Raw genomic sequence first — 23005 nt, forward strand, 5'->3', positions numbered from 1 at the left:
TGGAGTATTATTTTTCCCCCTACACAAAACATGACAAATGTATAATAAGAATTATTTATTATTTCCAAAAAAAGCATTCATGTTTGTTACACAAATGTATTTACAAGTTATGGCATACAATATGAGCAAATTCATTAACAAGTACTTGCAATGATTGGGCATTTGGTGCAATACTTCATGCATTCAGTCACATGACTTGCATCAGAAATACTTTGCGGTATATTAATGGGTTTGTATGTTTTCAACCTTATTTGGAACATAATTTCACTTTATTTCTCGCTTCAGAATGATCCGATCATCCCCCGGCTTAGAATGAGTTGATAAAGCTGAGATAGGCATTAAAGAATCCTGTGGGATCCTCCAGCTGTGGATAATGACTCACGTGCTCATCTAGAACAGATACTGTGGATCTCTGCACTAGTTTCCTGTAGATGAGGAACAAGAGAAGGGGAACATTTATTTAGAATGCTGTAGATTAGTGGAGCCTCATTTCTTAAATGTTGTAAGTTTGTACCAGGATCATTGTGTGTAAGTGCGATTCATGGAAAATGAAGTACCCACAAAACCCAAGCATGCATCTCTCTTCCAGATTTGTAAATGGGAAATGATCTTGAGATTGTGCACAGCTGACTGCAGTCAGATCTCCGCCCCTAATTAATATCATTACTATTTAAAAGAGCACAGGGCATCAGAATTGCAATGCTTGAGAATGAGCACAAAGAAAAACAACTATGTAATTTTGGAGCTCCCGCTGGCAGAGGTGTATAGGAACACTTTTCAGGATTTCACACACATTTAAATGTGTGGCATGGCAATAAACAAGGTAGGAGTTACTAACAATTTAATAATGTGTAATTCTTTGAATAAGCTAAAGTTAAAGTTGTTTTTTTCTATTGACTACTACTAACTAGCTACTATTAACTAGCTACTAATTCTAGAAACAACTGAAACAATAATAGTTAAACGATAGTATAAAACCATTAGGTTTTTAAAAGTAACAAACTACGAATCCATATAAAAGTTAAAGTCATTTCATAAAAAGTAATCCTATTTTTTAAATCACTTTCTATGATGCCATATAAAAAGTTGTCTCACAAAAACGTAAAACAATATATGTTCTAGAAATAAAAATCTGACGTTTTACAACAAAAAGAATGCTAACACTATACGATAAGGTTTCATTAGTATTTATTTACTAACATGAACGAAGTATGAACAATACTTATACATCATTTATTAATAATGGTCAACATTTAGTAATGCGTTATTAAAATTGAAACTCATGGTTGTTCACGTTAGTTCATGCAGTTAAAATAAAACATTTACTATAACAATCAGTGTCTTAAAAGGGTAATAAATGTAGAATAACATCAATATACTCACTGGTAAAGCTGCAGAAACTGCGGATGTGGATTAACTGGATCTAGGGGTCCATAAATCATGTGCACTGCAAAGTTATGAATTATTGAATAGAAAAAAGTGTTGTATAAACAAAATACACAATCTTAACTGATTTATCTACTAATGGAAATCACAAAACTTCCAATCATATGAATATGCAGTATATTATAGTAATAGTATACTATAGTACTATTAATATGCAGTATAATGGTTACATATTATATATTGGTAGTTGTGCACCAGACCACTGCACTGAAATATGAATATCACTTATTGTATAGTATGCTGTCAGCTCAAATTGCCTGGGCTACAGACAGGCTAAGCAGCTTCTGCAGTGATTTTCAATGGATTAAAGTACTTAGCCTCAATTGCACTGCCTGAGCTTTCAAGTAAACCAAACCTGTGAATCGCCTGCTAGCATGACTGCTACTACAGCACTTTTTAAAGAGGAATGAGTGGTTTATGTACTCACGGGGTGTTAAAGTCGAAGTTAGAGCGCCCACCCATCGTTCTCTGTGTTTCAGCCTCTGGTTAATGTATTGCAAAAGACTGAGGAAGAGACAAATAATAGTTGGCAATGGTTATGATTAGCACTGCAGATACAATGGAGACATTTGCTCACCTGTCCATTACAAGATTTCCATCATTAAAGCGAATGCCTGTCCACATGTCCCAGACTTCTGCTTCTGTTGGCTGGGTGTACGGTCCAAACACTTCCTTAATTCTGTAGCAGAAAGATATATGAAATAGGCATTCAACCAGCATGACTTATGACTAGGTCCACGCGGAAACTGCACGTGCAGTATTCCACATATTTTTTAGCCCATTAATAATTCTGTTTATTTACTTGAGTAAAAATGTGTGTAATATCTACATTTATTAGTTTTTTATATTAATTACAGTATTATTATTGACTAATATAATAATGTTCATCTGATTTATGTACAATGCAGTTTGTAAAGTAATATTTAATAATAATAATACATTTTATTTAAAGGTGCCTTTCTAGCAACTCAAGGACACCGTACAATCAACAAGAATAATAAAACAACAAGAGAAATAATAAAATATACACAGCAATAGTGCAAATAAAATTAAGTATTAAAAGCCATCTTAAATAAGTGGGTTTTGAGTCTTGATTTGAACAGTGTGAGGGAGTCAATGTTTCTGATGGCAGGTGGTAGTGAGTTCCAAAGCCGCGGAGCAGAGCGGCTGAATGCTCTGTTGCCCATAGTTGAAAGGCGAGAAGAGGGAACAGACAAGTGGAGGGAGGAAGAAGATCGCAGGGTGCGAGAAGGAACAGAAATGTGGATGAGGGCAGACAAATATGGAGGGGCGAGATTGTGGATGGCTTTGAATGTTAACATTAAGATTTTAAAGTCAATTCGAAAATGAACAGGTAACCAATGAAGCTGCTGCAGGACAGGGGTGATGTGATGAGAAGAAGGGGTTCTGGTGATGATACGGGCAGCTGAGTTCTGGACCAACTGAAGCTTACGGAGAGATTTATGAGTGAGACCAAAGAGAAGAGAGATGTGACAAGGCTATGAACCAGAGCAGCAGTGGCATGAGGGGTAAGAGAAGGGCGGAGACGGTTAATGTTGCGTAGGTGGAAGTAAGCAGAATGGGTGATGTTATTGATGTGAGAATCAAAGGACAGGGTGCAGTCAAGGATGACACCCAGACTCTTAACCTGTTTAGAGGGATAAATGGAACAACATCCATTTTCAGTCTTTTAGTAGATATATTATATTAGAAACTTGCCTTGTTTACCAAGTAAAGTAAATCTAATTGGATTTGCATTTTAAACATTAAATAAAAGTTGAAAATACATAATTTTCTATTTTAAATATTAAGGTTTTAGTTATGATACTCCCAAAATAATTCTGCAGATTTTTACCAAAATCGAAATAGCAAAAAAACGTCCGCAGATTCCGTCTGGACCTACTTAAGACCATAAATAACGACTAATAGTTTGAACTTTGTATCTATCATTCCTGACACTCCGCTCACCCTCTGGAGAAAAGCTGGAAGTTCATCAGACGAGTGAGTACAGGTGAAATAAAGCCGGAGTCCTTCAGCACCTGACAAAAGATCAGAAATATTCACTTCTCATATCTGAAAATGAATACAAAAGTGTCTATAAAGCGTCACTCACTTTCTGAAGGAATCTTGGATGATGAGTCTCTGGGAATATACCTTATATAAGTCGAAAACAAAATATGATCTTACAAATCTCTTTACATACACATGTTTATATGCATTTTATTCCGATGTCAAAGAAATAAGCCTTAAATGAAAACATACCTCCATTTGATAGGCAGAGGCTGTTTACAATGATGTGTCCGCTTCTGTTGTGGTCACTCCTGTGTGTTTAACTGCCCGTGAGAACCAGCCATATCATATTGACAGGCACATTACGTTGAATTATGCTAACAGATCCTGAAGGATCCTCACCTGTACAGTAACTCGAGAGCAACAGTGTCTCCGTAGTCGTGTGATAGGATGTTGATCCTCTGCTCTGACAAACCCAAATGGGCAACTAGAGCTTCCACAACACTGGCCTGCTCGAAGATGGAGTACCGGTGCGGCCTCTGAAAAGAAACAATGATTTGGGCTCTGTTAAGTTTATGTCGTAGTACGTACGTATGTATGTGTATATCTATGTATCCCATCTCACCGGTTTGTCAGAAAAACCGAAGCCCAGGAAGTCAAGGGCGATGACTCTATTGAAGCGCTGCGTCAGAGAATCCCAGATCTATGAAATGACAGAAACAAAGTCTTAAACAGGAAAAGTTCATGCAATTTTACACCATGTAAACATGTTCTGCCCACCTTATACCAGTCATAGCTTGACGTAGGAAAGCCATGAAGCAACACAAGGACATCAGAGCTTCCCACAACTCCAACTGACTCTATTGACAAACAGGAAAGCATTGTCATTCTGCACCTGAATAAAAAGAGACGTTGTTTGACAAACAAAACCATGTCATGTACCTTTATAGAAGATGTCATTGCCTCTGAATGTGAAGAAGTGACCGGAAGTGCGCCAGCTGTTAAGCGCAGGTGACAGCTGTGGCGGAGGGATGTGCAGATACACGGCGAGCAGAGGAACACACAACAAACCCACGTGAAGCCACCATTCTCTGCTCACACGACGAGCTGACCCACACTCACTGTCATTCTGCTGAACACATGGTGTGTATTTATTTAATGCAACTCTATTTGACGTTATATGTGCTGAATGTCTGTCGTTAGTGTGTTAGCATCGCTAGAAATGTCTTTTATACACTGCTAAATTAAAGACACCGTCAGAAATCATGACACATTTAAATGAGCATCATTATCTTACTTCAAGTGACTCTTAGCTAAATCCGACACACAAAGAAGCGAGTTAACCTAATAACGCACTAACCTAAATGTGGAAAGTTACTTACAGGTGAGTCGCCTGACATTCTCGATCTCTGCACTTTATCGCAGTGTGAATCGGTTGTTTATCCTGATGGGCTGAAACATGTGCTGTTGAGTGACATTAAGAGTCTGTCACTCAGCTGTCATTCCTTAAAACTGGCTGTGAGCAGGCGTCGGGTTGCTAAGGATCCAAAGGTCTCAGGCTGAAAACAAAGCTCGCTCGCACACCTAGCGGAGCGGATGGCAAACGGCGCTTGGGGAACTGTTACGCTTGGTGTGTTTGGTTAAAGATATCTTGGTTCTCAAAATGTGTAAACTTAGCCTGTTTGACTCTTGTAAAAGCAAGCAAAGTAGCTGTTTAGTATGTTACAAGTGGGACACGTTGAAAACCAGGTGAGCACCAAATGCTTCTTTGTTTAGTAAAGGTGTCACAGCTAATTGCTTTTGCTAAATGCCAAACTTGTGTACAGGGTTTTGAAGGTGTGTGTGAGAGAAAGTAGGCTATATTTAGATCTAAGAACCAAATATTTAATTTAATAAAAATATATATGGTATCCAAAAGTGTATTAAAACAACTTTGTAAATAAAAATCTGGCATAAAATAACATTCAAATGAGAAATAATTAGGGCCAGACAGAATCTGCGGACATATTTAGCTATTTCTGCTGAGAATTTTGTAATAAAAAAATCTGTATTTATGCAGAATGATTTTGGGAGTTTCATAACTAAAACCTTATATTTGAAATAAAAAATAGTAGCTTTTTAACCTGTATTTAACGTTTACAATGCAAATCAAACTAGATCCACTTATTTGGTAAACAAAGCAAGTCTTTCATATAATATCTTTACTAAAAAACAGAAAATATTACTTTACAAACTGTATTGTAAATTATTCATAGGAACATTTTCGTATTTGTCAATATTATAACTGAAATTAATTTCAAAACTGAATAAATATAAATGTGCACACATTTACACAAGTAAATAAACAGACTCAATGCTGGGCTAAAAATCTGCGGAAATCTGTGTGTTTCTGCGTGTGCGCAAATTCTGTGTGGGCCTAGTAATATGCTAATCAAATATGGAACTAAAAATATGCCAATATCTAGTCTATGAATTAATAGCAACAAAAGTCTGAAGTTTGTAAAGATGTCTATAAAATCTGACTCTTAAATTTCAGAGGTTTAATATTCAAGTTAAGAAATTCAAATAAAAAAATAATGGCATGTAATATTCAGTTTTTTAATATACAATTGTTAATAATTCAAATCCAGATTGTTTTGGGTTATTTTAAGCTCCATAATCAAATAAAAAGCTAATAAATATGTAAATAAAGAGTGAAAGAGTTTCACACCATGAGTTAGGTTTATATAAGAAAATATGGATGCTTTAGCATTTTGGGATGGGGTCTTTTAAACACAATTATGGGTCTTTGGATGTCATACATCTATTTTTTTACCGTCTATGGTACACATGTATACACCCCTTGATTATCCTACACAATGTCACGGCAATTTGTAACTTTTTTTGATAAAGTGGCTAATTCGTATGATCTCATTCATACAATTTAGTACGGTTTGCTTCTCCCCCAATATCGCTTGGGTTTAGTGGTGGGGTTGGGTGCTACGCCTCCTTTTTAAAATTGTACATTCTCTTATGATTGAACTAAACTGACAAATAGTAAAATACACTTGCGTTTCCTCTAGATCAGGCTGGATTAACTATTAATCAGCCCACATTTACTGGATGAAATATACATATTGTATATGACAAATTATCTTTTTATTATTATTATTATTTACTTCTCAACTGTATTTTTGCTGTGCTTTTGTGGATTTTTTTACAATTCCATTTCAACCTGAAATCTCAAACTGGATTTTAAGACATTTTTAAGACTCGATTTGATCAAGTGATTTTTACCAGATGTCTTATCGAACCTACAACATTAACTCACGCCTTTTTACTTAAAGTTGAAGAACCCAATCAATGTTTGTACTGCAAAACTCCCCTTAATGTAAAACACATTTCCCTGAAAGACTTTTTTATGAAATGAACTCTCTTAAGTACATTTTTAGCAAAAAAAAAAATGAATTCTTATCATGTATTTACACTAAAAATCTTATTTAACTTGTGTATTCATTTGTTTGTTTGTTCTTGCCATAAAAACAACCTTGGTTGCTGACATGGCAATAAATAAAAAATACATTACATTACATTACTATGCCATTTAATAGAACAAAAATCTGAATTGATAACAAATTTAATATAAGAGCTTTCTGGATTTGTGGCCCATATTTAAGATATTGAACACTGCCATCTACATGTTAAAGGAAAAAAAAACATTCTTGAATTATTGTTAAGAAAAGAAAGTGCAAAAACCACATACATCCAGCAGATTTCCACCGAGACCTGTTCATTGTCATTTATTTTTCTTGCTGCTTCAGAAAACTTACAGCTTATATAAATATAATCATTATATATAATCATTCTAAAATGCATAAAATCTGTAATCGTTTTTTGTTGTTTGATTTGTTTTGCAAATGTAACAATTCACTACTAGGATATGACTGTAATCACATACTACTTGTTTCAGAATATTATTTATCATTTTTTAACAAGTGATGAAATTGAAATAAAACCAATACAATACAAACAAAATTATCAGACGCCCTGTGACCTATTTCCCAAGTATAATAGTATAATATTATACATTTGTCCAGCTTTCACTTTCAAGCAAAAATATGCCTTTGTGCTTGGCAGAAATGGAGAGCTGATATTTAGCTTGGCAATTATTGAACTTGACTGTAATAAAAAAAAAAAAAAAAAAAAGAATTTCCAATTAATATTGAGACTGTACTATATTAACCCTACTTGTTTTCTTTTTATTACAGCACTGTTTAACTTATTTTTCTCTTCCAGTAGCAGGTTTGACTGAATCTTTCTCTGTGTCTGATGAGGAGGATGTGAAGCTCAGGACTGGTCATCATTTCAACACATCAATCTACAGACAAACATCACATTTAATAAAGATTTAATGAAGAAAGCCTGATCAATGTGTCAATGTTGTGCCCACTTGTGGAGGATTTGTGCATCTGCATGAAAACAGCAAGAGGACAGGAAATGAAGAGTGTGTAATCCTGCAGCTGTAGAGCAGTTTAAGCCTCATTAAAAACACCTGAAGCTGCTAATCAAGCTCATCAGCACTGATAGAAATCTCCTGACTCAACTCTTTTCTTTTATTCCAGCAGAAATTAAGATTAAAAATTGATGTAAAAGTTATTTATTTTCAGTCAATTACAGGCTGAAATGAATTAAGTTTTTGGTGACTATTTTTGTGATTGTTTGCACATTTTAAACAGAAATATGTTTCATGAATGCTGACATTTTTAATTAAAAATAAGAAGTTTATGTGTGACAGTATTGATCCCACTGCTGATATTTTATATCATATGAAGAAAACCTCTAAACACAACTGTCCAAAGCACATGTTCACAGCACAAGCTCAGGTGATAAAGTGTTGTGAGCTCATATTTCACTACTGTTTACATTAAAACAATCAAATGATGATTTACTCAAGATAAATTCATAAAGGCACTAGTGGCCTTAAACTGATTTACAGGAGGAAAGTCATGGATTTAAATCATTTGAGTGGAAAAGTTGTTTGATCAAATACAAATCCCTCAGTAAAACTGCTAAACAATCATGTGCTTCATTAGTTAATTTGCTCGTTACCTAAATTGAAACCACACAAAGCTTGTGTTAATTCTAGTGCATTGTTTAAAAACTGAAATAATATTAAATATTCAATGAGCAAAATCCCATCCAAAACACAAATAAAGTTTCTCAGACTCAGCGGCTCGGCTGATCAAACAAACTGTTTTAATCTGAGTCCTGAGGTCAAATCCAATGACCGCTGATTTCAATTTGAGAATCCTGTTGATTTAATTAGAAACACAATTACAAATGAAGGTCATCAAGAGCGAGGTTTGAACCCGGGTCTCCAAGATTAAAAAAACGACACTTTAATAAGCTGAGCCACAGAGTCTGAGGAGAACATAATAGCTGTAGATTGTCTTTTATTGCACAATTTTATCATATTTTTGGACAGAATCATCACGACACACAAATACTTCAAAGCACACAAACTCTTTTTGGTTTCAGTAGCTCAATTGACTAAACCCCTGTGCTTTAATCTGAGAGACCTGGGTTCAAATCCCGCTGTTGCTGATCTTAATGTCTAAATTTGAGTGCTTTATATCAATTTACTGAATTAAAACATGAGGTGTGTTCTCAGACTCAGTGGCTTAGCAGGTAAAAACTTCGTGGATAATCTTTGAGGTTGTGGGTTTGAATCCTGCTTATGCCGAAATCAGTGAAAAACAATTTTTACCAATAAACTGCAAAAGATATCAATGTCACCCTGTCAAAAACCCTCTTCTGCTCGTCTGACTGAGTAGCTCAATGGATTAAAACATTGTTTTAACTTTGGGGTTTGTGGGTTCAAATCCTGCTTATGTCACAATCAATGCAAAGTTTTTTTTTCAGTGATGAAGTGCAAAAGATTTCAATGTCACCCTGTCAAAAACATTTCTTTGCTCGTCTAGCTCTATGGCTCATTTGATTTAAACACTGCTTTTTAACTTTGGAGTTGTGGGTTCAAATCCTGCTTATGCTGAAATCAGTGCAAAATGTTTTTTTAGCGATAACGTGCAAAAGATTTTCAATATCACCCTTTCAAAAACACTGTTCTACCCATCTGGCTCAGTGGCTCAAATGATTAAAGCGCTGTGTTTTAATCTGGGAGTTCTGGGTTCAAATCCTCCTTAAGCCAAAATGACTGAACATTTTCACCAGTACTAGAATAAATATCAATACAAGCATACAAAACACACCACACAACACAAGCCACAGTGGTGTAGTGGTTAAAAACATAGACTGATGAGTCTGACGCAGTAAAGATATGGGTTCAAATCCCAGACATTATGTCTTTTGCTGAATTTGTCAGGAAACACTCTTTATATTCCACCTGAAAAACCCAGCATTCTGGATTGACTCAGTGGCTCATTTGGTAAAGCATTAGCCTTTACTCTTGGAGTCTTGGGTTTGAATCCCACTATTGCTTATTGCTGTCATTAAAAAAACCCCAACAACATGCGCCAAACACCATCACTCAGTGTGTAAGCTACGATGGCACTAGTGGCTAAAACACCGTTGGTTGCGGACAAGGTGACGGTCGAGACATGGGTTCGAATCCCACCTAAGAACCTACCTGGGGCGGTAAGGCAAACATGAGGGCAAGTACCTGAAGCTCAAGGGGAAGTGAGCACACCGTGAAACACGGACTGGAGCATGAAGTGAAACACGGATCAGAGCAAAAGTTCACCTGGGGCAGTAACACAAGTGAGAATGGCGGACACACCCGGCACGATGAGACAGACATAAGTGAGGAAGGCTGGACTGAGATGAGAGATGGGCGCACCGGAGAAGAGAGAGGCGGATTGGAGATAAGAGGGGCGGACCAGAGAGGCGGATTGGAGATAAGAGGGGCGGACCAGAGAGGAGGAGAGGAAGGTGTGGCGGAGCAGGAAGAGGAAAAAATTACTTTTTTTTTTTGGAAAAAATACCTTTTTTTTGGCAGGAATGATAAAATTCTGTAACACCGTGGTGATTCGAACCCCAGTCTCCTGTGATCAGTTTAGCTTTCACACCATGAGCACTGACCACTAGGCTACCAGGAACTCACACTAACAATTGTTCATTTGTTATATTTAAAGATCACGCATGATCACGCAGTTTAAAAAAAAAAAATTAAGAAATAATTATTTTATTTAATTAATTAATTTAAAATAAATTTAAATTTAAATCTTAAAAATGTCCAAACATTTAAAAAACACTCAACAGACATAAATAGACTCACCAGCAATGGCAGAATAAACAGAGAATGGGGAAATGGATCTCGTGTTGCTCCAGAAATCACACTATAAACTGTTCAAAATTAATTCTGCATAAAGAAACAAACAAAACTGAAGTTAGAGCACATTACACAGCCTGACACGGTGCAAAGACACGAGTGAAAGACTACCTAAACTACAGAGTGAAACAAATACAGCAGAAATCATTGCACTTCACTATTATAGTGTCAATCATAATATTTTTAAATTTAATACATTACAAAACTCTTCAATTAGGAAAAGGTACAGAAAAAAGACTGAGCATTAGGAACTGCCTAGATGTGCATTATCTCAAGCGTTTGCACTTCCCCCATACAAAAGATGATTTAAATCAAGCCATGTAACTTTTAAAATTTGTTTAAAGTTTAACTTTAATGCTAGAATTGTTATTTTGCATCCGCTTTGTGCACTTTGTGTTAGCAGCGTATCTCTGTTTGTCAAATAACAATGTTAATCTTACAGACAAATACTTATGCATTACCTGTCACTCAGCAGATGTCCATCATTACAGTCAATGTCTGACCACATGCTTCTGCTGGACCAAACACACCCTTCATTCTGTAAGGAAAGACACAAATAAATAAAGTAAAAAACACTTCATATCAAAGTTAAATTTACATGTTTATGTGACATGCTCAAAAACACCACTTTAGGTTAGTTTGTTCTAGATTTGTTCTACATTATAAGCTTTAGGAGAATCTCCATCCTTAATTTACATGACAATAACAGGAGTTCATCAAGAAAGCAACATGTAAACAAAGTGTTTGTTAAACCCTTATAAAGGTGAGACTGCCTTCATACACAATAATTTCATTACATACTATCTTTTTCTCCAGAGTTAAAATTATATTTGAACAGAGAATGACAAGAGCAGCATCACCATACTCCAGCAAACAAATGAAAACACCTATTCTACATGCCAACAATGATTTAAATACAATTTAACACTGATATATGCCATAATATATAAAATAACTGATATATAATGAGCACTAACGACTTTTAAAGAGGAAAATCACTAATTAAGTGTGGATACTTACAGGTGATCAGAGTGACATCCTGGATGCTTGATAAAACAGCGTGTCGTTCGTTATTATTGATGGGCTGAAATATGTGCTATTGAGTGACAGAGTCTGTAAATAAGCTGTCATCTGCAGTAACTGTACTTTAACGGTCTTAAAACATGAATAATCAGTCGTGTCGAGGCGGCTGTCATCAGTGTCATTTTGTTGATGAGGGTCTAAAGGTGTCACAGTCACGCTGAACGTCAAAGCCGCAGACGCCGCCTAGTGGAGCGGAAGTGAATCAGTGTCAGTAGTTTTAACGCATGAAAACAAACTAGAAGTGTGTCGTTGGAGACGGGATGCGTTTTTAGTTTTATTTATTTTAAATCACATCTGTGATCTTCTTTAAATGGTCTCGAGCAGCAGATAAACATGGCATCTAACGGATGATCAGCTTCCCAACTGAAGGGGTAAGAAAATAATAATGAAATGTCCAATGTGTTGAACTGCAGTTGGCATATAGCACATGGCCGAAATATAAACACAAACAGTAGAAGAGACAAGAGGTCCTACAAATATAGTGTTTTACAATTTGTTTATGCTTTAAATATATTTTTTGACCCAAAGTCATCTTCATTATTTAAGTTTAGAGTTAATAATTTATTTCATGTTATGATATTTGCAGACTCGTAAAGTCTATTGTAAAACGACTCATTTTCCAGCTCCTCCTTGTGGACATTAAGCATATCTTACAGAACTGAACCACAGAGGGAAAATCACTCTTACTGACTGACTTAGATTGCATGGGGAAATGCAGGTATCATCAAGTTTATCATTAGTGTCGCAAGTTTCTCTTAAGAAGAAGAAAATTTAAATACTTTGATAAAAGTTTTATTACAAGCACATTTTTAACCTTTTTAAATGTTTTTGTCAGCTGTTTTTTTATAATTTCATATTTTTTTTATAGTCAGCTGACTTATTGCAAAAGGGAATTTGAGCACTTTTAACAGCAGACAGCAGCAGAAGGGCATTAAGTTGTCTGAATGTTGCAGTGCTCACTGGAATCAAGTGTGCATCTCTGTTCACTATGCAGGGCCGCTTTCCTCTTCAACATTCTGAACTCTAAATCAATCAAAATACATGTTACTGTAGATGTCACAGGACAGCACACACGTTTCAATACATTGAACAGCAAATACTGTAGTACTGATAGCTAAATATTGTCCTATTAAAAAACACATCAATGAAAAGCTTATTTATTCAGTTTACAGGTGATGTATAAATCACAATATTAATAAAAGTGAGTCCAGGTCACAAATGTCAGTCCATGGTTTACAATATGATCAATCAAGGTTGCTTGAATTGCGTCTAACAAATTTGTTCCTGTTTTTTTTTTTTTTTTTGTCCACATGCTCCTCCAGATCTACCTCTGCCTTTTCCTGTGACATTGCCTTCCTTACTTATTCAGGTAAACTCAGCTGTGTTTTTTCTAGTGCTTTTAATAATTACAATAGGTTTAACCAATAGGTGGCGACAAACAGCCATCAAAAATATTTCACTGAATAATTCTTGAGAAATGACACATCTCGTAATGAAACATGAAGTTTTATGAGTGAATTATTGAGTCAGTAATTGAGAATGAGGCTAAAAATAAATATGACGTGCTGTACAAGATTATAAGGGTACATTTATACATTTAGCATTATCAGCAACAGTAGCAAAGATTTGTCCCATTATTTGACTATTGAACTTTTTTATTCAGCTGGTTATTATTTTATTTATTTATTTTTTATTAATATTACAGGTTATGTTTGTTAAAAACCAAAAGTTTCTTGCAGTAATGTTTTTGTAATAAATGGAAAGCAAATGACAGTTCATACATGAATACATTAGGTTTACTTACTATTATATTCCCCTCACCATTTCATTTCCATTTCAATAGTCACAAATAGCCGCTGAGAGAAAGTGCGTGTTGACAACAACAAACGCGTTTCGTCAAGATGTTTGGCACCGTACGCCTTCTGTAGTAGCAGGTGGATAATAAAAGGTAATGTTTTACGTCTGTTCAGCAGGCAGTTCAGCAAGAGAGCAGCACGTAAACAAGCTGCTGGCATATTTATATTTACAATTACAAGCTTAAATAATAATCAATTCATATTTAAATGTGTACTTAAAAGTGCTAAGCTAACAATTTTGCACGATAAATGACCTTATGGAAACTAGACGTACAGGTGAGTCGCGTGACACTCTTGATATTAGTGTATGTGTGTTCAGTTGAGTGGCATCACTGTAACATCATATGCGGGGACTGTAGTGCAATAATCTGACTAAATACTACTGAACTCATCCTGCTAAACATGTTTAGGAAAATTCAAACTTAATATTTCAAATGAGTTTATTTGATGTAGTTTTATTCTGATAATGACAACTTGAACTGTAAAGCACAACATATTTTTATTTGTGTTGTGTTATTAGGAAAACACCATATACATGAGAAAAAGTGGGCTCAATGTAAACCAAACTTTTCCCATTTTGTGAATGACTTCAAATCATATGAAAAACTTTTAGAACGACAAAACAAAAAGCACTGAAAACCTAATGATCTGAAAACATTTCATTTCATGTCAATGTATACATTTTTATATATCTGTCTCTTTCAGAAAACTATGTAAATATGTAATACCTCCTCTTCTTGTGGCACTGAATTAATGATAAAGTGAAATAATCTGCAAGTGTTGTAGACTAGAGTTTTCATGTTTGTCAGACTGAACCTGAAGCTTGGAGGAGCAGGTGGGAAAATGCTCTGTGCTTTCTAACAGATGAGTCGTTAGTGACAAAAACAAGCTGAAACTTCAGACTGTCAATGAAACTTGTCTTTTATTTGATAAATGTGCACAAGGCAGATGACAAACAGCTGCTCCACAACTCCCTCTTGTGGCCAATGAGTGTAACCATATAAACGACATCAAATAAACAAGAGGTGACTATTTTATTAATCTGAATATCCAATTAATGATTTAAGCTTAAACCACTTTAAAGATTAAGTTTGAGGGTAATTCTCTTACAATGTCATTTTCCACACAATTATGTTTGAGGTAAATTATAATAACAACATTTTCATTCATTCATTTTCTTGTCGGCTTAGTCCCTTTATTAATCCGGGGTCGCCACAGTGGAATGAACCGGAATGAACTTATCCAGCAAGTTTTTACGCAGCGGATGCCCTTCCAGCTGCAACCAATCTCTGAGAAACATCCACACACACATTCGCACACACTCATACACTATGGACAATTTAGCCTACCCAATTCACCTGTACCGCATGTCTTTGGACTGTGGGGGAAACCGGAGCACCCGAAGGAAACCCACGCGAACGCAGGGAGAACATGCAAACTCCACACAGAAACAAAGACTGAGCCGAGGCTCGACCCAGCGGCCTTCTTGTTGTGATTAGCACTACCTACTGCGCCACTGCTTCGCCCATAATAACAACAATAAATTACAATAATAATATTAATAATGTAAATATATATTCCAACTAAAATATATTACCATTTTTTAAAAATAGTATATTTTCTCGTAGAGCATTTCCTGTTATTGATTTATTATTTCTCCTGGATGAAGTCTTTACACCTTCAAATGACACTAAGCAGATGACCAATATCTTGCAAAATAACTAATAAAATATGATGCACTGTCATCATAACAAATGATACAGAAATTAGTTTAATATGACGTAACATAACGTTGCATTTTCACAGTCACACATGACTAAAATGAATTTAATTAGTATTGTCATCATTTAAAATGGAGTAAATGGTGAATTCCTTTGTGTATAACAACTGTTGTGTTATTAAATGTTTGACTTTTTTTAAGCTAAATGTGAAACGTTTTCTATGGTGTGACCGTCTCAATCACGGTTCAGTAGATTACAGCTCTTATAAATTAAAAAGAGCATTGTGAAATCATTAATACACACCTCAGACTAGGGGCTTGGACAATAAACCATAATATATTGGATCCTGATAACAATAACATGTCAATAACAACGCTAAGCGCTGCACTTTTTTATTCTATATTGATCTAAGAGCCAATCACACAGCAGAAGTGTGCAGCAATGGGAATCTAAAAGTGTGTTGATATTAGAGATGTACTGAATGTACTAAAATATGGAAAATAAATATTGAGATTGCATTTTTCCATTCCTCAGACCTAATTTTACAAGTGTATATATATTTTAGTAAATGGCAATCATTTTTTTCTGGCCATATATTTCTAAAAACAGGAATTTTACACATTTTGGCACTGAAAACCATGTCATGTGGTGTGACACTATATGATAACTTTACAATTTGACTCAATTACACAAGAAGATTTTCCATATTTCACTTTTTTCATATTTAACTAGAACATTTGTTTCATTGTGTTGTCATTTGCTGTGACACCCCTACAGTGTTCAGCATAATTGTGTAAACCCCATTTTGATAATTAATATTTTAGAAATTTCTCAGTGAATATAGGATATTTATTTTGATGCTTTTAAACAAAACAGATTTATTAAACAGATATATTTATTAAAATGATATTTTTTTCACCAAACATATTTATATATTGAAAGAAAATACAATTAAATTCAAGCAAAATATTGCAAAAAGTATTTTTTTATATATTGCAACAAAATTTCAACTGAATATTTAAATTTTTTTGGTTTTCTTATTTTTTTTTTTCTCTTTTTTATTTGTATTTCATATTTTTCTATAACATAAATTTGGGTTAGCTAGTTTTTGGACTGTTATCGTAAGTTATTCTGTTAGATAAGCTCCAGATTTGGCATCAGTATTGACTAATCTAATGTATATGCACAAATATAATATTGTAAAGCTTCCTATTAAAATATGAATTTAAAAGACAGATTTGTGAGGGAAATACTCGTATATGCTGAGCTCTGTATATATTGAAAATGTCCAAGTTTGACAAGTTATGGAGAAAAAAAAATAGTATAAGCACTAATTAAAGATACGATTCCAACAATTAAGATAAATCCTATTATTAAGAGTTGTTTTCCTTATTTTTAATTTGTTGCACCATTGGGCATGTTTATGATACAGTTCAACTAAAAGACAAAAGGGAAAAAAATTACTGTGAAAGAAATTAATAAGGTTACTGACCGCTGATATTTTCTCAAACATAAAAAAATCAAACTACATAAATATAAATTAATCTTCCTCTGTGTACATTTATTTGCCAACTATACACACACACACACCCTGTTTCATACTGACCCTGTATCCTCTTATATTAGACATGTTTAACTTGTTCATCTTTTTGAGATTACAGCACTGTTTGACTGATTTTTCTCTTCCAGTAGCAGGTTTGACTGAATCTTTCTCTGTGTCTCTGATGAGGAGGATGTGAAGCTCAGGACTGGTCATCATATCAACACATCAATCTACAGACAAACATCACATTTAATAAAGATTTAATGAAGAAAGCCTGATCAATGTGTCAATGTTGTGCCCACTTGTGGAGGATTTGTGCATCTGCATGAAAACAGCAAGAGGACAGGAAATGAAGAGTGTGTAATCCTGCAGCTGTAGAGCAGTTTAAGCCTCATTAAAAACACCTGAAGCTGCTAATCAAGCTCATCAGCACTGATAGAAATCTCCTGACTCAACTCTTTTCTTTTATTCCAGCAGAAATTAAGATTAAAAATTGATGTAAAAGTTATTTATTTTCAATCAATTACAGGCTGAAATGAATTAAGTTTTTGGTGACTATTTTTGTGATTGTTTGCACATTTTAAACAGAAATATGTTTCATGAATGCTGACATTTTTAATTAAAAATAAGAAGTTTATGTGAGACAGTATTGATCCCACTGCTGATATTTTATATCATATGAAGAAAACCTCTAAACACAACTGTCCAAAGCACATGTTCACAGCACAAGCTCAGGTGATAAAGTGTTGTGAGCTCATATTTCACTACTGTTTACATTAAAACAATCAAATGATGATTTACCCAAGATAAATTCATAAAGGCACTAGTGGCCTTAAACTGATTTGCAGGCGGAAAGTCATGGATTTTATTCATTTGAGTGGAAAAGTTGTTTGATCAAATACAAATCCCTCAGTAAAACTGCTAAACAATTATGTGCTTCATTAGTTAATTTGCTCGTTAACTAAATTGAAACCACACAAAGCTTGTGTTAATTCTAGTGTATTGTTTAAAAACTGAAATAATATTAAATATTCAATGAGCTAAATCCCATCCAAAACACAAATAAAGTTTCTCAGACTCAGCGGCTCGGCTGATCAAACAAACTGTTTTAATCTGAGTTCTGAGGTCAAATCCAATGACTGTTGATTTCAATTTGAGAATCCTGTTGATTTAATTAGAAACACACAATTACAAATGAAGGTCATCAAGAGCGAGGTTTGAACCCGGGTCTCCAAGATTAAAACACGACACTTAAATAAGCTGAGCAACAGAGTCTGAGGAGAGCATAGTAGCTGTAGATTGTGTTTTATTGCACAATTTTATCATATTTTTAGACAGAATCATCACGACACACAAATACTTCAAAGCACACAAACACTTTTCGGTTTCAGTAGCTCAATTGACTAAACCCCTGTGCTTTAATCTGAGAGACCTGGGTTCAAATCCCGCTGTTGCTGATCTTAATGTCTAAATTGAGTGCTTTATATCAATTTACTGAATTAAAACATGATGTGTGTTCTCAGACTCTGTGGCTCAGCAGGTAATATCTTTACAGTTTAACTCTGAGGTTGTGGGTTTGAATCCTGCTTCTGCTAAAATCAGTGATACACGTTTTTTTTTACAATAAACAGCAAAAGATCTCAATGTCACCCTGTCACATACTCTCATCAGCTCGTCTGGATCAGTGGCTCAGTTGATTTAAACAATATGTTTTAACTTTGAGGTTATGAGTTCGAATCCCGCTTATGCTGAAATCGGTGCAAAATAATTTTTACCAATAAAGTACAAAGATCTCAATGTCACCCTGTCACAAAAACTCATTGAGCAGCTCATCCAGCACAGTGGCTCAATTACCTAAGACACTGTGTTTTAACTTACAGGTTGTGGGTTTGATTCCTGCTTAAACCAAAATAAATGCAAAATGTTTTTAAGCGATAAACTGCAAAAGATCTCAATGTCACCCTGTCAAAAACCCTCTTCTGCTCGTCTGACTCAGTAGCTCAATGGATTTAAACGCCATGTTTTAACTTTGGGGTTCGTGGGTTCAAATCCTGCTTATGCCACAATGCAAAGTTTTTTTTTTTTAGTGATGAAGTGCAAAAGATCTCAATGTCACCCTGTCAAAAACACATTTCTTCTCATCAAGCTCAATGGCTCAGTAGATTAATTCACTGCATTTTAACTTCAGAGTTGTGGGTTTGAATCCTGCTTATGCTAAAATCAGTGCAAAATGTATTTTTAGCGATAAAGTGCAAAAGATCTCAATATCACTCTGTCAAAAACACTTCTTTACTCATCTGGCTCAGTGGCTCAAATGATTAAAGCGCTGTGTTTTAATGTGGGAGTTCTGTGTTCAAACCCTGCTTATGCCAAAAGGTCTGAACATTTTCACCAGTACTACAATAAATATCAATACATAGCATACAAAACACACCACACAACACAAGCCACAGTGGTGTAGTGGTTAAACACACAAACTGGAGAGTCTGATGCAGCAAAGATATGGGTTCAAACACCAGACATTATGTCTTTTGCTGAATTTGTCAGGAAACACTCTTTATATTCCACCCGGAAAATACAACACAACGGACTGACTCAGTGGCTCAGTTGGTAAAGCATTAGTCCTTCCATTTGGAGTCTTGGGTTCAAATCCCATTATTGCTTATTGCTGTCATTAAAAAAACCCCAATAACATGCGCCAAACACCATCTCTCAGCGTGTAAGCTACGATGGCACTAGTGGCTAAAACACCGTTGGTTGCGGACAAGGTGATGGTCGAGACATGGGTTCGAATCCCACCTAAGAACCTACCTGGGGCGGTAAGACAAACAAGAGGGCAAGTACCTGAAGCTCAAGGGTAACTGAGCATGAAGTGAAACACGGACTGAAGCATGAAGTGAAACACGGACTGGAAAATCAAGTGAAACACGGATCAGAGCACAAGTTCAACTTGGGGCGGTAACACAAATGAGAATGACGGTCAGGCCTGGCACGATAAGACAAACATGAGTAAGGAAGGCTGGACTGAGATGCGAGCGGCGAAGGAGAGGGGTGGACTGAAGACGAGAGAGGTGGAGTAGACAGGAGGAGAGAAAGGTGCTCCGCAACAGTAAGAGAGAAAAAAAAAAGCTTTTTTTTTTTTTTTTCTTTTTTTAATCGTTTTTTTTGACAAAATGATAAAATTCTGTAACACCATGGTGATTCGAACCCCAGTCTCCTGTGATCAGTTTAGCTCTCACACCATGAGCACTGACCACTAGGCCACCAGGAACTCACACTAACAACTGTTCGTTTGTTATATTTAAAGATCACTCATGATAACTCAGTTTAAAAAAAAAATTAAGAAATAATTATTTTATTTAATAAATTAATTTAAAATAAATTAAAATTTAAATCTTAAAAATGTCCAAACATTTAAAAAACACTCAACAGACATAAATAGACTCACCAGCAGTGGCAGAATAAACAGAGAATGGGGAAATGGATCTCGTGTTGCTCCAGAAATCACACTATAAACTGTTCAACATTAATTCTGCATAAAGAAACAAACAAAACTGAAGTTAGAGCACATTACACAGCCTGACACGGTGCAAAGACACGAGTGAAAGACTACCTAAACTACAGAGTGAAACAAATACAGCAGAAAATATTGCACTTCACTACTACAGTGTCAATAATATGTTTTTATAAATGTAATACAATTCAAGACTATTAAATTGGGAACAGATCCTAAAAGACAACGCATCTTTGTAAACAGTTACAGAAAAAATCATACACTGCCATATTTTAAAATAGTTACAATGCTTCATAGCTATAAATCCTAATAAAATTGGGTCAAAATACTGTATAATATAAAATAAAGTATTGCTTTACAATACAAAATACTATTCAACAATATCTAATATATTCACACATGAAGATAAAGAAAACTGTTTCCCTCATATAGCAACATTTCTTTAACTCTTCCAGATTATATTACTGTCTTATTGGCAACAAAACACCCTTTTTCTACTGTATCTGAATATAAGGATTAAAAGTGAAGGATATAAATAATACAAATCAATTCTGCTAAAAAAAAAAAAAAGAGTGAGATATTTCTCCTACAACATTCTTACTGATGAGATTTCATGTGTAGTCCATTGGAACTATTGATGGAATATAATTAAAGTCAAGGGAAATCAATGGGCTATATGCACAGCAAGTGTTTTTCAGCCACCAATAAACTTCCGGCAGCAGATGAGCACAGAAACTCTATTAAAAATACTGTGGTAAAACTATTTTCCATTTTTAATAGCATAATGCACAACAATGAATTTCAATGCAGTGCTTCTTGAATGGTCTAAGACCCAATTATCAGGTGAAGTTTTTTTTCCCTCTCCGCTGTCGCCACTGCCTCGCATGGTTCAGGATTGGTAGAGCTACGCATCGATGAATTTGCTCTTCAGTGTTTAAACTCTCATTAATGATTAAATCACACTGAACTGAGCTAAACTGAACTGAACTGAACTTAAACACTAAAACCTGAACCACACTGTTCCAGTTACTATGACCATTTATGTGAAGCTGCTTTGACACAATCTACATTGTAAAAGCGCTATACAAATAAAGCTGAATTTAATTGAATATTGTATCTTAATCAGGCAGTGAAGAATCAATCATAAATGATTTGTGTCACATAAATGATTTGTGTCTAATTTTTGTGTCAAGTAGTGGTGTTATAAGTTTAGTGTACATCTAGATGGTTGTTCTCGCTGAATAAAGCCTGACAAGTTTATTAACAGACTTGACAAACTTTATTCTGCAAGAACAACCGAATAGCTGTGCATTATCTCTTACATACGCAAGGGTTTGCACTTTACTTGTACAACAGATTATTTAAGTTGAGCCACTTTTTAAAATTAGTTTGATTAAAATTTATTTCGATTAAGAATAGGATTAAATTTGTAATAATTGAACTGATTTTTTTGTGCATATGTGTCTTAAATTAGCAGCATATCTCACCTTTTCTCAAAAACCAAAGACAACTTATGGACAGATACTTATACATTACCTGTCACTCAGCAGATGTCCATCATGACAGTCAACCACATGTTTCTGCTGGACCAAGCGCATCCTTTTATTCTGTAAAGACAGAAATAAACATACATTTAGTTTTACAGAACAACAGTAAAGCTCAATTCACACTGTCATATGACATGCCCAAAACACTATTTTAATTGAGTTTAAAACAGGTCATATTAACATTAAGCTCATAAATAAAGACAAAGATGCAGAAGCATTAGAGATTCCTACATTAGCCATGAAGACTGTTGACAAAAACTAATCCAGTGGTTTTTTTTATTGCCAACATCACAATAAAACAGCAAAAGATATAAACACAACAGCTCATTTGTTCAACCTAATAAGCTTTAGGAGAATCTCTATCCTAAATTCACATGACAATAACAGGGAGTTCATCAAGAGAGCAACATGTAAACAAAGACTGTTAAAAGGTAAGACTGTCTTAATACAAATTGAATTATTTATTTATCTCTTTCTCTATTTCTATTAATATTTATCCATTTCTCCAGAGTTATAGTTGTACTTAAACGGAGAATGACTGACAATAGCAGCATCACCCATACACCAGAAAACAAATAAAAACGCATTACAAAACGAAATTAATGATTTAAATACAATTATAAGGATGATTATATACTATAATATTTAATATAACTGGTAAATAATGAGCGCTAACGACTTTAAAAATTAAAACGCACTAATTATGTGTGGATACTTACAGGTGACCAGAGTGACATTCTTGATGCTTCACTTTACAGCGTGTCGTTTGTTATTATTGATGGGCTGAAATATGTGCTATTGAGTGACATAGTCTGTAAATGAGCTGTCATCTGCAGTAACTGTACTTTAATGGCCTTAAAACATAAATAAACAGTCGTGTCGAGGCGGCTGTCATCAGTGTCATGTTGTTGATGAGGCTCTAAAGGTGTCACAGTCACGCGCGCTGAACGTCAAAGCC

The 23005-nt window shown here is 34.9% G+C and overlaps 1 protein-coding gene and 2 long non-coding RNA genes across 6 annotated transcripts; 2 read left to right on the forward strand and 1 right to left on the reverse strand.

The window, feature by feature from the left end:
• Nucleotides 1-40: 40 nt before the first annotated feature.
• Nucleotides 41-22979, reverse strand: mest (mesoderm specific transcript). Of its 3 annotated transcripts, XM_087246023.1 has the most exons (14): nucleotides 22934-22979; nucleotides 11804-11972; nucleotides 11245-11321; nucleotides 10730-10813; nucleotides 4237-4351; nucleotides 4082-4159; nucleotides 3859-3995; nucleotides 3709-3767; nucleotides 3560-3600; nucleotides 3415-3485; nucleotides 2024-2125; nucleotides 1874-1950; nucleotides 1384-1447; nucleotides 43-425 (listed from the first exon to the last, which is right to left on the reverse strand). In XM_087246023.1, exons 5-14 carry the CDS (start codon nucleotides 4342-4344, stop codon nucleotides 308-310), a joined length of 855 nt encoding a protein of 284 aa, XP_087102149.1. In that variant the 5' UTR covers nucleotides 4345-4351; nucleotides 10730-10813; nucleotides 11245-11321; nucleotides 11804-11972; nucleotides 22934-22979; the 3' UTR covers nucleotides 43-307. The 3 variants fall into 3 exon arrangements, with proteins under 3 accessions (NP_001315461.1, NP_571118.2, XP_087102149.1); NM_001328532.1 differs by lacking the exons at nucleotides 10730-10813; nucleotides 11245-11321; nucleotides 11804-11972; nucleotides 22934-22979 and adding exons at nucleotides 4399-4585; nucleotides 4839-5022 and having other exon boundaries at nucleotides 41-425; nucleotides 4237-4316; NM_131043.2 differs by lacking the exons at nucleotides 10730-10813; nucleotides 11245-11321; nucleotides 11804-11972; nucleotides 22934-22979 and adding exons at nucleotides 4399-4588; nucleotides 4839-5022 and having other exon boundaries at nucleotides 41-425; nucleotides 4237-4316.
• LOC141381613 (uncharacterized) lies at nucleotides 5046-7861 on the forward strand. The gene is made up of 2 exons (XR_015483035.1): nucleotides 5046-5205; nucleotides 7732-7861. It is a non-coding gene; the product is annotated as an uncharacterized LOC141381613 (long non-coding RNA).
• On the forward strand, nucleotides 12030-17264 carry LOC101884691 (uncharacterized). 2 transcript variants are annotated; one of them, XR_015483013.1, is made up of 3 exons: nucleotides 12030-12237; nucleotides 13189-13235; nucleotides 17133-17264. It is a non-coding gene; the product is annotated as an uncharacterized LOC101884691 (long non-coding RNA). The 2 variants fall into 2 exon arrangements; XR_015483015.1 differs by having other exon boundaries at nucleotides 17136-17264.
• Nucleotides 22980-23005: the final 26 nt, after the last annotated feature.

Source organism: Danio rerio, chromosome 4 (assembly GCF_052040795.2).
Source record: "Danio rerio strain M-AB ecotype USA chromosome 4, GRCz13ab, whole genome shotgun sequence".
Lineage (NCBI taxonomy): Eukaryota > Metazoa > Chordata > Actinopteri > Cypriniformes > Danionidae > Danio > Danio rerio.

Coding starts and splice junctions, on each gene's coding strand:
- mest (NM_131043.2), bottom strand. Junction 2,126..3,414: donor TTCCAGCTTTTCTCCAGAGG/GTGAGCGGAGTG, acceptor TTTCTGCTACAG/AATTAAGGAAGTGTTTGGAC. Junction 1,448..1,873: donor AACTTCGACTTTAACACCCC/GTGAGTACATAA, acceptor ATAACTTTGCAG/TGCACATGATTTATGGACCC.